We start from the raw sequence: 16,296 nt of genomic DNA on the forward strand, positions 1-16,296 counted from the left end.
TTTTTTAGTTTCTTTTCTCCATAGTTCAGGCATTATTAAATTGAATAAAGGTTTGCATAAAAGGATAGAATGGGCCAGGTTCAAGAAATGGGATTCTCTTAGTAGATACTGTTTTGATTTGATGAATGAAGCAGAATTGATGTCTTAGGTTTTGATCTTTTGGGAGAATAGTGGTATCCTTGAATTCTCTAGAAATTAGCTGTTATACATAAAGGTTTGGAGCTCTTAAGTGGGAGAATTGGATTTCACCATTATATTTAATATGATGTTTTACCCTTTTTCTAAAACTGCCTTATGGATGATCTTACATGATCTTGAAGGTAGTCTGTTTTTAACTATGGGCATTGTGTTAACTTGATTTAGTAGCTAGATGATATAACTAAATATAGATAGACACACTGTCAAGACTTGTATGGCATCCATGCAAGAGTTTATAGAAACTAGAGGGTAAAATTAACAGTTGGCTAAAATGTGTAGCCCATTAGGGTCATTGTTGGAGAATTATTGCAAGACTTCTGATTATTGTGGTTCAGAAGAGGCATAGGAATTGGTAAAAGTTCCAAGATGAATAACCACAATAATCAGGTGTTAGCAGAAGGAGCTTGTATGAACAAATTGGATTGTTAGTCAGGGTCTGCCAAAACCAGAAGGGTTACCCTTAAAGTTTAGGGAAAATAATACAAAGGAGATAGCAAGACTATAGAATTCATTGTATATAAATATACTACATATTTTTATGTATTCTACAGAAAATATATGTAGTATATACTAAAATACATAATATATAAAATACATCAGTAGGGTAAAAAGTACTTAGACTCCTTAGAGGAGGATAAGTGTATATAATCAGATTAATGCTACCTATCATGTTTTTTAAAAATTCTACTTATTTTTATTTTTTTTATTTTGGTATCATTAATCTACAATTACAGGAAGAACATTATGTTTACTAGGCTCCCCCCTTCACCAAGTCCCCCCCACATACCCCTTCACAGTCACTGTCCATCAGCGTAGTAAGATGCTATAGACTCACTACTTGTCTTCTCTGTGTTGCACATCCCTCCCTATGCCCCCCCACCCCACATTATACATGCTAATCGTAAGGCCCCCTTTCTTTTTCCCTGCCCTTATCCCTCCCTTCCCACCCCTCGTGCCCAGTCCCTTTCCCTTTGGTAACTATTAGTCCATTCTTGAGTTCTGTGATTCTGCTGCTGTTTCGTTCCTTCAGTTTTCCTTTGTTCTTATACTCCACATATGAGTGAAATCATTTGGTACTTGTCTTTCTCCGCCTGGCTTATTTCACTGAGCAGAATACCTTCTAGCTCCATCCATGTTGTTGCAAATGGTAGGATCTGTTTTTTTCTTATGGCTGAGTAATATTCCATTGTGTATATGTACCACATCTTCTTTATCCATTCATCTACTGATGGACATTTAGGTTGCTTCCATATCTTGGCTACTGTAAATAGTGCAGCGATAAACATAGGGGTGCATCTGTCTTTTTCAAACTGGGCTGCTGCATTCTTAGGGTAAATTCCTAGAAGTGGAATTCCTGGGTCAAATGGTATTTCTATTTTGAGCATTCTGAGGAACCTCCATACTGCTTTCCACAATGGTTGAACTAATTTACATTTCCACCAGCAGTGTAGGAGGGTTCCCCTTTCTCCACAACCTCGCCAACATTGGTTGTTGTTTGTCTTTTTGATGATGGCGATCCTTACTGGTGTGAGGTGATATCTCATTGTGGTTTTAATTTGCATTTCTCTGATGATTAGCGATGTGGAGCATCTTTTCATGTGCCTGTTGGCCATCTGGGTTTCTTCTTTAGACAACTGTTTATTCAGCTCCTCTGCCCATTTTTTAATTGGATTATTTGCTTTTTGTTTATTGAGGCGTGTGAGCTCTTTATATATTTTGGTTGTCAATCCTTTATCGGATCTGTAATTTATGAATATGTTCTCCCATACTGTAGGACACCTTTTTGTTCTATTGGTGATGTCCTTTGCTGTACAGAAGCTTTTTAGCTTGATATAGTCCCACTTGTTCATTTTTGCCTTTGTTTCCCTTGCCCAGGGAGATATGTTCATGAAGAAGTCACTCATGTTTATGTCCATGAGTTTTTGCATATGTTTTTTTCTAAGAGTTTTATGGTTTCATGACTTACATTCATGTCTTTGATCCATTTGGAGTTTACGTTTGTGTATGGGGTTAGACAGTGATCCAGTTTCATTCTCTTACATGTAGCTGTCCAGTTTTGGCAGCACCATCTGTTGAAGAGACTGTCATTTCCTCATTGTATGTCCATGGCTCCTTTATTGTATGTTAATTGGCCATATATGTTTGGGTTAATGTCTAGAGTCTCTATTCTGTTTTCCACTGTCTGTGGCTCTATTCTTGTGCCAGTACCAAATTGTCTTGGTTACTATGGCTTTGTAGTAGAGCTTGAAGTTGGGGAGCGAGATCCCCCCCACTTTATTCTTCCTTATCAGGATTGCTTTGGCTATTCGTGGTCTTTGATGGTTCCATATGAATTTTTGGACTATTTATTCCAGTTCATTGAAGAATGCTGTTGGTAATTTGATAGGGATTGCATCGAATCTGTATATTGCTTTGGGCAGGATGGCCATTTTGATGATATTAATTCTTCCTAGCCAGGAGCATGGGGTGAGTTTCCATTTGTTAGTGACCTCTTTAATTTCTCTTAAGAGTATCTTGTAGTTTTCAGGATATAGGTCTTTCACTTCCTTGGTTAGGTTTATTCCTAGGTATTTTATTCTTTTTGATGCTATTGTGAATGGAATTGTTTTCCTGATTTCTCTTTCTATTAGTTCATTGTTAGTGTATAGGAAAGCTACAGATTTCTGTGTGTTAATTTTGTATCCTGCAACTTTGCTGAATTCTGATATTAGTTCTAGTAGTTTTGCAGTGGAGTCTTTAGGGTTTTTTATGTACAATATCATGTCATCTGCAAATAGTGACAGTTTAACTTCTTCTTTACCAATCTGGATTCCTTGTATTTCTTTGTTTTGTCTGATTGCCATGGCTAGTACCTCCACTACCATGTTGAATAACAGTGGGGAGAGTGGGCATCCCTGTCTTGTTCCCAATCTCAGAGGAAAAGGTTTCAGCCTCTCGCTGTTCATTATGATGTTAGCTGTGCGTTTATCATATATGGCTTTTATTATGTTGAGGTACTTGCCCTCTATGCCCATTTTGTTGTGAATTTTCATCATGAATGGATGTTGAATTTTGTCAAATGCTTTTTTAGCATCTATGGAGATGATCATGTGGTTTTTGTCCTTCTTTTTGTTGATGTGGTGGATGATGTTGATGGATTTTCGAATGTTGTACCATCCTTGCATCCCTGGGATGAATCCTACTTGATCATGGTGTATGATCCTCTTGATGTATTTTTGAATTCGGTTTGCTAATATTTTGTTGAGTATTTTTGCATCTACGTTCATCAGGGATATTGGTCTGTAGTTTTCCTATCATGTTTTGAAGATTAGTATTAGCTTGTTGTGCTTGAGGTCACAGGAGACAATCATTCTCTCCCAAAACACTCGTTACTGCTTGATGCAAAGACAGATAGGGTTGATTATGGAAGTGACCCAGTGTGTCCAATCATAAGGGTGTTTGTTCTGTGGCAGCCTGTTCTTTGCTGGCTGACTTATAGTTCACCTGAATGGATGATAATATACATACAAAAGCTGTTTCTCAGTAAAAATCAGTCATCTGATTCTGGAAGCCATAGTACACTTGCACATACAATAATATATATGACGATACTTTGGCACAGTTGACAAGATTTCACTTTCTAGGACTTAGTTTAAGGCTCTTCCACCTGTGAAACAGTTTGGAATGGTAAACCACTCTCTTGTCTCTGCTTGTTGATGGATAGATTTGACTGACAAAGGAAAACAAGGACAAATAAAAATTTTAACTCACTGTTTTGATCTGCCTTTCATACTGATGAACAGACTGGTGAGTCAGATAACTAGCAACACAATTGCACTGCTAATAAAAAGCAGAGTCAACTGCTTTTCATTATTCACCCACTCAATTCTAATAGCACTAAATACTAATGAGTAATCTACTGGTAGGTGCCAGGATTGAAGCTTGGATTGGATGGTAATCTTTGATAGTGAAGTCAAGGTTTCTAAATATGCCTGACAGCCTAAGGGTAGGTTGGCTGGATAGCTAATCACAGCTAAATACTATTTTTCACTGTGGAAAATTTTTGACCCTTGATGTAGGATTGATTCATCACAACCTTGAACAAAAATTGATGCTTAAAAAAAAACATGACTGACTTTTGAGAAGAGGAGAAGCTGTAGTAAGGTCTGTGGTCTTTTATCTGAAACTGGTGGGATTGAATGCATTCTGAAATTCAGAATTTTTAGGATTTTAGAAAAATGATAACACCACATCTAAAACTCCCAAGTGGGTCTGGAGCAGCACCTTCTAGTAAAACATACTAATATTTTTGCAGCAAAAGGTATGATTTAGTCACACTAAGTGATATCAATACGTTCTGTAAATAGCTTTGTGTCAGTTCAAGTCAAATTTAATCAATGAGTTTCTGGAATATTTTGTAATGTAGAATTGAGGATGGGGGATTGTGTTTCTGTACTTAGTTCTGTCAAGCAGTATTTTCTTGATGCAAAAAAATGGGAGGGAGCTAGATGCATAAATGTAGAAAGACATTTTTGGTTGACAAAGCAGAGTATAAATAATGACAGGGTATCTCTGGGTTTCTAGGATTTGTACTGTGTTCGCAGTGACCTGGGGAACCTGCTCAAAGCCCTGGGTCGCTTGGAAGAAGCCAAGGTAGGTGTTTGATAGAACACATTTAAACATCAGTGTTATGAAAACTTGTACTTTTTGCCAAGTCTTCAACTCTTTATTGATCTATCTTCACAAAACAATCCTATGAAACTGAGGAAAACTGATGGCATGAAATGCCTCAGACTAGACAAGGGCCAGGCTTTGGCATATCTGTTCTAAATCTGGGGGTAAAGCAAGAACCTGAACGTTTTGGAGCCTTTCTGCTGAGCTAGATCACCTTTATAACAATTGGCTCCGTCATGATCTTATGTGGGAATAAATAACATTCCTTCAAATCTGAGGCTTGCCTGCTGGTGACAAGCAGAGCGCCTGTGATTTGGCTCAAGACTCCTATATGATGCAGGTGCCATTGAAAATGCTGCTCTTCTAAGTCCTTTGTGGCTTGTAAGTGAAGAAGAATTTCATCCAAATGTTACCCTGTAATACTGGCATTTAAGATTCTTTCTTAACCTTCCTCCCTTCATCTTCCTTACCCTTTTTACAGTGGAAGAAAGGCTGTTAAAATGATTGCAAATTAAATAATTGGAACATCCTGCCCCTTCTTTTCCCAACTTCCTTTCCCAAGTTCCTTTCCCCTCTTTTCCAAACCTAGTTGTCTACCTCCTTTTCTTCCTTACTTCCTCTTTTTATTCCTCCCCACCCCACCTCCTTGAAAACAAAAGTCAGAGGGACAAAGCTGGTTTGTTTGGGAAATGGACTGATCGAAAGAAAACTTGCCCAAGTGGAAAGGTGGCTTTTAGCATTCTGTGTTTCCAAATAATGAATTTGAACACCAGGTTGGGTTATTAAAGCTTTTGGTATAATTTAAAATTAAATTTATAAATGAAATTGTCTTGTTACAAGCCACCTTACGCAACCGCGCTGCAGGGGTGAGGAGTGGGGAGAAACCAGAATGCTTCTGAAACTCCCACCTGTTGCTCTGAGCCCCACGCGCATGCTAATGCGTGGAGTGTATGCGCAGCGTAGCTGTCTGTTTGACTGCTTCATCCAGGGAGGGAGAAGGCCGTTCAGCACCATCAAATGTTAAAAGGCACTAGTTTTAAGTGCATAGCTCATAAATTCTGCATACGCTTTGGATTAACCTTATGTAGGTTTCCAGCTAATGAATTGTAATTGATTTCAATCTTAGCTGATAAATGTAATTGGTAATTTATAGAACAAATATTTGATAAGCTCCTATTAATTGTCACCCCACCAAGCGGACAGCTAACATGAATTGCACTTCACTGCAGCTTTAGAGATCGGTTTAGGCTGAGACATTGCGCCTGCCTTAGGTTGCTGACTTCTTTATTTCAGAGCTCTGGAGACATCTAGTTTGAAAAATGTTCTGTTTTTGTGAGAACTTAGTGAACAAGAAAATACTCGAGTGAAATGCAATGTATTTCTTTTGTAATCAGTGCATTTGAAAATTCAAGCCAGCATATTCCTAGTACATGGAAGCAAAATTGTCTTTGTAGAAAATGAAGAGCCTTTCTTCCAGCAAAAATCCCTGCTGTATGCAATAGCCCTGATTAACCCTCTCCCTTCTGCATGTTTCCCATGTTACAGACTTGAGACTGTCCTCATTCCCATATGTAATAGACATCCAAAGAATTTCAATTGCTTTGTTGAACTTTTACTAATGATCTTGTTTTTATTTTCTCTCGTTTTTGGTTTTTCACCATTGATATTGTATTTAGAAGGTTTCAGGTGGGTGAAACCTCCTATTCCATGCGTAAGGTGCCTCGCTGAAGGGAGCTCGAGGCCTGGATCTAGGGCAGACACACACCTCCTCCTCTTCCAGCAAGGAACGCACCGAAAAGTCACATGATGAGAAATATGGTAACGGGTTTGTAACTGCCACAGCAAAACAATTTGCCTCCATGCCTGAATCTTCTGTCTTGTGGCTTCAGAAACAGCTTAAAATAATTTATTTACAAGCAAGTTATGTAAGAGAATGTTTTATACTATAGCCACAATTCTGTCAAAGATAAGTAAAGTTAATTGATCTTAAAATTATTAGAGATAATTTACTAGTAAAAGCTTCTAACTTTTCTTGTTGTTCATTTTTTTCCTTTTTTCTTCTTTGTTTGGATTGCAGCATTCTGCTCTTCTGATGATGCGCTGTGACCCTGCAGTAGCGCAAAGGCTGCGCAGCGTTAATGCGCAATGCGTGCGAATGAGCCCCTGTGAACGGTTGACTAGATGAGTAATCTGATTGACTGGCTCCCTCAGTCCTATTCTGTAGCTTTTTTGGATAAAATTGGGTTTTAACATACCTCTAGTCTGACCAATCTCATTAAATAAATACTCTCTATGGGCCTGTCTAGTAGATTAATGGATCTGGTTGGCCGTTTGCTGCATCTAGGGGTGTTCAATGTAGTGCAGCAGTTCGCAGCGATTGCGCAGCGTGATGCTGTTAGGTTGCGCAAGCGATGTTTGCGCTCGCATTACAGGGACCTCAACCTAGGTGCAATCCTGTCATATGAGGTTTCAGCTTAAGTGCCCCTTGGGAGATGGGCCTTGTGAGGATATTATTTGTTAGCTTGGCTTTATGATACTTGACTTGACAAACGTTTTCCTCCTCAGTTGTACAGTTCCAATGTTAGTGAGGAACATTGTTTAGATCAACATTTCCCAAAATGTGTTTCATAGTATTCTAATAAAATGCCCAATGAAGGAGGAGTTCCATGGTCAACTAAGTTCAGAGAGCTCTGTATTTACTGTTAAAGGCTTAAGAAGGCTTGTAGTAAAGAAACCTGTTTACTGTTTTCCTAATTTATTTGATCACGAACTCCTTTTTTCCCAGTGTTACCTATTAACACCTTGTAGAACACACTTTGGGAAACTGGGCAGGGCTGGGAGTGTGCGGGTGGGGGTTAGAGGAGGGTGGGAAAAGTTGGCTTTAAGTGATGCCCTCTAGATAACACTTGAAAACATAACAAGAGCCCTTTGGTGTTCAGATAGGAGAAGGCCAGCATAGGGTCTCAAGGCAACTGGCTTCCCAGTTAAGTCCTAGGGTAAGGGTCGGTCATTGGTTGGCAGAACTGAGCATGGTGGTTTGCACTTGGGTTCTGGTGGCGCAGGCGCAGGAGCAGCCAGCTGTGGCAGCGCATTAGTTTTGGCGCAAGCAAGCCTATGCTGCAGGGTCACTTTTGGCTGGTTAGAGAAGGAATAATGATATCACCTTCCCCCCCCTCCCCCCAATCTTTTTTTTTTCCCCTTTACAAATTTTCCCTTTTCCCTTTACCTCCTTTCCCTCCCATCTTCTTTCATTAACCCCTCCTAAGGCATGTTATTTGAAAGCAATTGAGACGCAACCGAACTTTGCAGTAGCTTGGAGTAATCTTGGCTGTGTTTTTAATGCACAAGGGGAGATTTGGCTTGCAATTCATCACTTTGAAAAGGTTAGTCATTAAGTTAATTGGTATTTATGAAATGCATATATATGCAGGGTACTTTTTACTAGAACTAAATAATAGGCCTTTACTTAACCAGTCACATAATATCTTCTTCCCCTGACAGTATTGCAGTGTTTGCTTGATGGTATATGGTATGGCACTTTGCAGTTTTGCATTGACAATGTAATTTAATAATGAAAAATCCTTTTTTAAAATGGGTAGCTTTACTGTAAAGAAGCAGAGCTTCTTGGTGAAAAGGCTGATTCCAGATCTGGAGCAGAAATGTACCAAATAATCTGGAGTGCTTTGTCATACTAGAAAGCAAGGAAGCTCTGATAAGTTACTTTGACTGTTTCAGTAGTACTCAGGGGGCAACTGGAAGACGCTCCCACTGGCTAAAGATGGCACTTGAGCATTGGTAGGAATAATAACTGAAATACATGGAAACTTATCAAGTATGTTTAAATCCATGTGTTCATAATTATACTGAGAAGGAGTTCATTGGTCACCTTTGAAAGATAAGGAGCAACTCATCTGAAAACTGGTTAAAAGGGAACACTAAAGCATTTCTTCTCCCTCTCCTGTATGAATTGGACCTCAGGTAACCCAATGGTTTAGATAGAGGGAAGTTTCTATTTATAGAAGTGGCCCAGCTAATGAATGAAGAAGGAATGACAGAATCAGTACCACTACTAATAGATTTGGGCATTTATCAGTTAAAAAAAGAGAGACACAGCCAGATGTTAGGTACCTTGTGATAGAAGTAAACAATTCCACCAGTGAAGTAGTCTTGCAAAAAGAGAAAAGAACTCAAATCTGATTAAGCTTGTAGTTTTCTCTACCAATTTACAGGAAATACATGGGACAGGGAAATATGTTAAAGGATACCATAGAGATGTACACAACAAAGTCCACACTCTGGGATTCTACAGGGTAATGCTCTGATTGTTCAGCAAATTACAGGTACAAAAATGGGGATTTAAATTAAACCTTTAACGTTAAAGATTAAACTCACTAAGGCTTATTGACAAAAAAAGGTCTTATTTGGATCCCGAATCAGTTAATCACTGAATGGATAGTTGATATTAGGGACATGCTGTCAGTTTTTTTAGGTGCGATACTGGTATTATGGTTATGTTGGGAGGAGAATGTATTCCTGTCTTGTCCCTGAGGTACACTTTGAAATATTTTCTGATGTGCTCATATGTCTGGAATTAGCTTTGATATGATCTGGAAAGAGGTGGAGTTAGGTTGGAATGTAGATTAAATAAGATTGAACATGATCTGCTAATTGTTGAAGCTGGATAATGGAGACCTGGGGGTTTGTTAATAGTCCTCTGCTTTTGTGTATATTTGAAATTTTCCATAATAAAAAGTTAAAAGCTTTTGAGGTGGACACCTATCACTAGACAATCTAGGTTAAGTGTGTCATGTCTTTACTCCAGAGTTGCCATCTTAGTGAAGAGGAAGTGTTCTTTATGAATCTTTAATATATATTCACAGTTACTACCTCTACCTTTTTTTTCTTTATTTTGGTATCATTAATCCACAATTACATGAGGAACATTGTTTACTAGGTTCCCCCCTTCACCAAGTCCCCCCCACAAACCCCATTGCAGTCACTGTCCATCAGCGTAGTAAGATGCTGTAGAGTCACTACTTGTCTCCTCTGTGTTGCACAGCCCTCCCTGTGCCTCCCCCCACAGTATACATGCTAATCATAGTGCCCCCTTTCTTTTTTCCCCCCATTATCCCTCCCTTCCCACCAATCCTCCCCAGTCGCTTTCCCTTTGGTAACTGTTATTCCATTTTTGGGTTCTTTGATTCTGCTCCTGTTTTGTTCCTTCCATTTTTTCTTCGTTCTTATACTCCACATATGAGTGAAATCATTTGGTACTTGTCTTTCTCTGCCTGGCTTATTTCACTGAGCATGATACCCTCTACCTCCATCCATGTTGTTGCAAATGGTAGGATTTGTTTTCTTCTTATGGCTGAATAATATTCCATTGTGTATATGTACCACATCTTCTTTATCCATTCATATACTGATGGACACTTAGGTTGCTTCCATTTCTTGGCTATTGTAAATAGTGCTGTGATAAACATAGGGGTGCATCTGTCTTTTTCAAACTGGGTTGCTGTATTAGGATAAATTCCTAGAAGTGGAATTCCTGGGTCAAATGGTATTTCTATTTTGAGTTTTTTGAGGAAATAACCATACTACTTTCCACAATGGTTGAACTAATTTACATTCCTTCCAGCAGTGTAGGAGGGTTCCCCTTTGTCCACATCCTCGCCAACATTTGTTGTTGTTTGTCTTTTGGATGGTGGCCATCCTTACTGGTGTGAGGTGATACCTCATTGTGGTTTGAATTTGCATTTTTCTGATGACTAGCGATGTGGAGCATCTTTTCATGTGTCTGTTGGCCATCTGAATTTCTTCTTTGGAAAACTGTCTCTTCAGCTCCTCTGCCCATTTTTTAATTGGATTATTTGCTTTTTGTTTGTTGAGATGTGTGAGCTCTTTATATATTTTGGATGTCAACCCTTTATCGGGTCTGTCATTTGTAAATATATTCTCCCATACTGTAGGAACTACCTCTACCTTTTCAGTATTTCACTTACGGTTTGCATTTATTACACTGTCAGAGTGCCCACCTCTCTTGCTCAGTGGTTCTCTTCCTTGGTTGCACCTGTGGAGCTTATAAAAAATATGGAATGCCAAAGTTGAGAATCACTGTTCTAGCTGTATCTGGCCGTATTTTAAGACAACTTTAGAACTATTTGGATGAAACCATGTATTGCATAGTATCTCCTTGAAGTAATGTATCTCACTGAGTGTATAGCTCTAATGTCATACCTTACTAAGGCCTTCCTGAGTACATAGCTGCTGTTAATGAGGTAGACAGTTCCTTTTTCAGTTAGAGCTTGCTGCCTGCCAGTATTTCTTAGAGTTAGGCTTCTTAATCTTGAATAAAACAGGACCAACCATTAGAAATTATTCAGCTCAATAGAAGTGAAGCCCACCCAATTTAAAATTTTTCCCTTCAGGACACTTTTTGCTCTCATATTACCTGAGAAAAGTTATTTTGATAACACTGAGAGTTGTGAGTAATGAGGGAGTACTAAAACAACTGGGTTTTAAAAATGAAGTAAGATTTAGTCATACTAGAAAATGTGGTTAGTTGGAGGTCTGAAATTACCTAAGAATAAAAATTGTAATTGGGAAGTTAATCTAAAATCCTGACTTGCATCAGATAACTGTCTCTTGTAATTTTTAGGCTGTCACCCTTGACCCCAATTTTCTGGATGCTTATATCAATTTAGGAAATGTATTGAAAGAGGCACGGATATTTGACAGGTGAGAGAATGTTCAGTTTTTGATACATATTCTTGGGTCTTTGTTATATTGACACTTGAGAATTTGGACTAAAATTAGACAGTGGTCCATTGAAATTTTCTAGTATGTTGATTTTCCCTTATGTCTGTTGTATTACCTTTTATTTTTATGTATTGTTGCCTGACTTTTCTTTCTTGGCTTTCCTCAAAGCCATTATCCTTCTCAGTAGGAATTCAGTTGAAAATTCCTTTGTTGTAAAACTGCCAAAATGGTTATCTTTGAGACTAAATTATTCCTTTCAGAAAAGTAAATCCTGACTTGTAACATTTTTTTATTGTCAAAGGAAAGCCTATTATGTGGGAATAGGAAATTTTTCATTGTAAAAATACATTTTATAAAGGTGCAATTTTGATTTGAAGTTTAGTATAGCATGAATTAATTGTAACCAAGCATCTGTTAAAAGTTAGTTGCATTGTGTGTGTATGTGTGTTTTTTTTATTTTTATCTACAGAGCTGTGGCAGCTTACCTTCGAGCCCTAAGCTTGAGTCCAAATCATGCAGTGGTACATGGCAACCTGGCTTGTGTATACTATGAGCAAGGCTTGATAGATCTGGCAATAGACACCTACAGGCGAGCTATTGAACTGCAACCACATTTCCCTGATGCTTACTGCAACCTAGCCAATGCTCTCAAAGAGAAGGGCAGTGTAAGGATTTTTATTCAGTCTCTTTTTACTTGGTAGGACTTAAAAAGTCTTTTTTTTATACATATTGTTATTAAGTAGTGAGGTGGTAAATTGTTTTACTTTGGAAATTTAGTTGAAAGGAAGAATACTGAAAATATCTTTTTGTGGAATATTACCAGCCACTAGGCTTTATGTAAGCAATTGTTAGAACATCGGTGGTGGCTCTATGATTCCTCTGTATAGATTGTGAATAGTTTGTTTTGTTTTCTAGGTCGCTGAAGCAGAAGATTGTTATAATACAGCTCTCCGGCTGTGTCCCACCCATGCAGACTCCCTGAATAACCTAGCCAATATCAAACGAGAACAAGGAAACATTGAAGAGGCAGTTCGTTTGTATCGTAAAGCATTAGAAGTAGGTTAAGGGTGGTTGTGGGCTGGGTGTTTTGTCTGTGTGATAGTAGAAGGAAGACTGTTAAATCTGCCCATGTCACCCACCTCTTTTGTAAAAGATAAGTAGTGGTTGAATCATTCATTAAACCGGTAATTGAGTATCTAAGGTATGAGTAAGAGCCTGTGTTGACATTCAAGCAAATCTTTACATTGCGTTTATTTCATGGGTAGATAAGATCTACACAAAAAAAATACTAAGCAACAGTTAAAGAAAAGTTACCAATAAGAATATCGTTTCAGTGCCTGATGGCTGTAATGGTGGTTGGCAGGTGTGGTATGGGTTTAGAAGAGAGAAATTTCAGAAGAGAAGGATGCCAGAGTAATCAGCATAAACTAAGATGAGGAGAGGTCTACCTCATGTTTTGAAACAAAGGTATAAAAGGAAGAGGTAGAGTTTGAGCTATTCAGCTTTGAAAAGTGAGTAGACATAGAGAAGGTGGAGAGAAGTGTAACAGATAAAAAGGTATTTCAGCCAAGTTCTTGGTGTGGCAAGTTACTGCTGCTGTTTTGAGAAGTGTTGTGTAAAACCTGTTACCATCTTGGCTCTTTCTAGGTCTTCCCGGAGTTCGCTGCTGCCCATTCAAATTTAGCAAGTGTACTGCAGCAGCAGGGAAAACTGCAGGAAGCTCTTATGCATTATAAGGAGGCTATTCGGTAAGAGACTCAGCCTTCTTTCTTTGTCTTCAAATTTTTTACATTTGGCATGTGGTTTTTAATGATGACATCTAAATTAACATTATAAGGGGTTAAAGGGTTTTGTGCTAGATAAAGTTTTTGTCTTCCCCTTTAGAATCAGCCCTACCTTTGCCGATGCTTACTCTAACATGGGAAACACTCTAAAGGAGATGCAGGATGTCCAGGGAGCCCTGCAGTGTTACACTCGTGCCATTCAGATTAACCCTGCGTTTGCAGATGCCCACAGCAATCTCGCTTCCATTCACAAGGTACTACTGTTTATTGTAATTGTTCATCTTAGCACTTAATGCTTAATTTTATGAAAATGTTTAACCATACCACTTTATCTATTTCCAGGATTCAGGGAATATTCCAGAAGCAATAGCTTCTTACCGCACTGCTCTGAAACTTAAACCTGATTTTCCTGATGCTTATTGTAATTTGGCTCATTGCCTGCAGGTAAGGAATAATAGGCCAGTGATTGTCTTTCAGTGTTGTAATCTCTTTTTAATTGTTATGTGCCATATTAATCCAAGCCTGACTGGAGACAGTGTTTTTTAATATGTGTCTGACATTACTTCAGGCCAGAGACACATAAAATGGCAAATCCTGTAATAGGGTTTCTGGATAATAACTTCTTTCTGCCTCTTCTAGATTGTTTGTGATTGGACAGACTATGATGAGCGAATGAAGAAGTTGGTCAGTATTGTGGCTGACCAGTTAGAGAAAAATAGGTTGCCTTCTGTGCATCCTCATCATAGTATGCTGTATCCTCTTTCTCATGGCTTCAGGAAGGCAATTGCTGAGCGGCATGGGAACCTTTGCTTGGATAAGGTACGATTCTTTGGTTTTAACCTTTTTGTTGTAAAATAAAACACAAATACAGAAAGTGACAGGCATCAAATGTGTGGCTTGATGAATTAATTACCAAGTGAACACTACTCAAATTGAAAACAAGTTTTGTTAGCCAGCCCAGAAGCCTCTTCCATTATGTCCTGCTGCAGTCATAACTCTCTCCATCTCATAACGTGGACTCTTTAAACAAAATACTAACTGTTGGTGTTTTCCTTTAATTTGAACACCATACTTTTCAATAAAGTGATATTTTATACTCATCTTTGAGAATTACAGTGCTACTCGATCAAAGGTGGCAGTTTGTTTGGCAGAGTAGACTGGAGTGCTGCTGGGTGTAATTTTGTTTTTAAAAAATGCTTCCCTATAGAATTTTCTAAGATGCAGGGTTTGTCATGCTTTGTCCACACTGCCTCCCTCCTACAAGGTTTAAATTTGCTTGGGCTATCCATAGGCTTCAGGAACAGGTCAAAGTATGAAGCATGTTACATAAACTGCTAAGGCTGCATTGAACTGGTTAATGAATTTAATGAAGTATTCTGGACAAGCTATTCCCAACAGGTCTGAGGTTCAGGTTTGGTGTTGTGTTTTTAGTCATTTTTACATAGATGAAAATTTAGGTATAGCCTTGACTGACAATTGGATTCCATTGGTAGATTAATGTCCTTCATAAACCACTGTATGAACATCCAAAAGACTTGAAGCTCAGTGATGGTCGGCTGCGAGTAGGGTATGTGAGTTCTGACTTTGGGAATCATCCTACTTCTCACCTCATGCAGTCTATTCCAGGCATGCACAATCCTGATAAGTTTGAGGTAAGACTGGTGTTTCTTTGGCATTGTCATTTATTTATAAAACAAACCCATAGTGATGGCTTTATTGTCACCATCATGTGTTAAGCTAGTGTCTTTTGGAAAGATTTGAGCTGCAATTATTAAATATACCCTGTGCTGCCTTTCAGGTATTCTGTTATGCCCTGAGCCCAGATGATGGCACAAACTTCCGAGTGAAGGTGATGGCAGAAGCCAATCATTTCATTGATCTTTCTCAGGTAGGTTACACTCTCGACTTCTTATTTTGAGCAAATAGTGAATAAAACTACTGGCATATAGACTGTATTTTTCATGACAGGTATTTAATATCTGCTGCATATGGATAATTGATTTGATACTACTTTCTTGATCATTTACATTTGTAATTGGCATGGATCTTGCTGAGGTTGCAAATGAAAGAAATGTATATTTGTGCTTGGACATAAAACTCTGGGGATTGAGCCTGTACTTGTGACAGCAGACACTTAATTTTTTTAAAATTTGGTATTATTAATCTATAATTACATGAGGAACATTATGTTTACTAGGCTCCCCCCTTCACCAAGTCCCCCTTACAAACCCCATTACAGTCATTGTCCATCAGCATAGTACGATGCGATAGAATCACTACTTGTCTTCTCTGTGGTGTACAACCCTCGCCATGCACCCCCCTACATTATGTCTGCTAATAGTAATTGACTCTTCCCCCCCTTCCCTTATCCCTTATCCCTCCCTTCCCACACGTCCTCCCCAGTCCCTTTCCCTTTGGTGACTGTTAGTACATTCTTGGGTTCTGTGAGTCTGATGCTCTTTTGTTCCTTCCATTTTTTCTTTGTGCTTGTACTCCACAGATGAGTGAAATCACTTGGTACTTATCTTTCTCCACCTGGCTTATTTCACTGAGCATAATACCCTCTAGCTCCATCCATGTTGTTGCAAATGGTAGGATTTTTCTTCTTCTTATGGCTGAGTAATATTCCATTGTGTATATGTACCACATCTTCTTTATCCATTCATCTACTGATGGACACTTAGGTTGCTTCCATTTCTTGGCTATTGTAAACAGGGCTGCAATAAACATAGGGGTGCATATGTCTTTTTCAAACTGGGCTGCTGCATTCTTAGGGTAAATTCCTAGGAGTGGAATTCCTGGGTCAAATGGTATTTCTATTTTGAGTTTTTTGAGGAAATACCATACTACTTTCCACAATGGTTGAACTAATTTACATTCTCACCACCAGTGTAGGAGGATT

The 16,296-nt window shown here is 38.6% G+C and overlaps 1 protein-coding gene across 3 annotated transcripts in view; it reads left to right on the plus strand.

Moving 5' to 3' along the window:
• Positions 1 to 16,296, plus strand: part of OGT (O-linked N-acetylglucosamine (GlcNAc) transferase) — a 46,502-nt gene that overhangs the window by 8,111 nt on the left and 22,095 nt on the right. For all 3 annotated transcript variants that reach the window (XM_017659554.3, XM_017659551.3, XM_017659553.3), the window contains exons 4-14: positions 4,762 to 4,830; positions 8,118 to 8,234; positions 11,510 to 11,589; positions 12,080 to 12,275; positions 12,526 to 12,666; positions 13,258 to 13,358; positions 13,495 to 13,648; positions 13,737 to 13,838; positions 14,034 to 14,213; positions 14,888 to 15,046; positions 15,193 to 15,282. In XM_017659554.3, the coding sequence (XP_017515043.1) occupies positions 4,762 to 4,830; positions 8,118 to 8,234; positions 11,510 to 11,589; positions 12,080 to 12,275; positions 12,526 to 12,666; positions 13,258 to 13,358; positions 13,495 to 13,648; positions 13,737 to 13,838; positions 14,034 to 14,213; positions 14,888 to 15,046; positions 15,193 to 15,282 (1,389 nt within the window). The remainder of the gene's footprint in view (positions 1 to 4,761; positions 4,831 to 8,117; positions 8,235 to 11,509; positions 11,590 to 12,079; positions 12,276 to 12,525; positions 12,667 to 13,257; positions 13,359 to 13,494; positions 13,649 to 13,736; positions 13,839 to 14,033; positions 14,214 to 14,887; positions 15,047 to 15,192; positions 15,283 to 16,296) is intronic.

The sequence above is a fragment of the Manis javanica genome, chromosome X (assembly GCF_040802235.1).
Source record: "Manis javanica isolate MJ-LG chromosome X, MJ_LKY, whole genome shotgun sequence".
In the NCBI taxonomy this organism is placed as follows: Eukaryota; Metazoa; Chordata; class Mammalia; order Pholidota; family Manidae; genus Manis; species Manis javanica.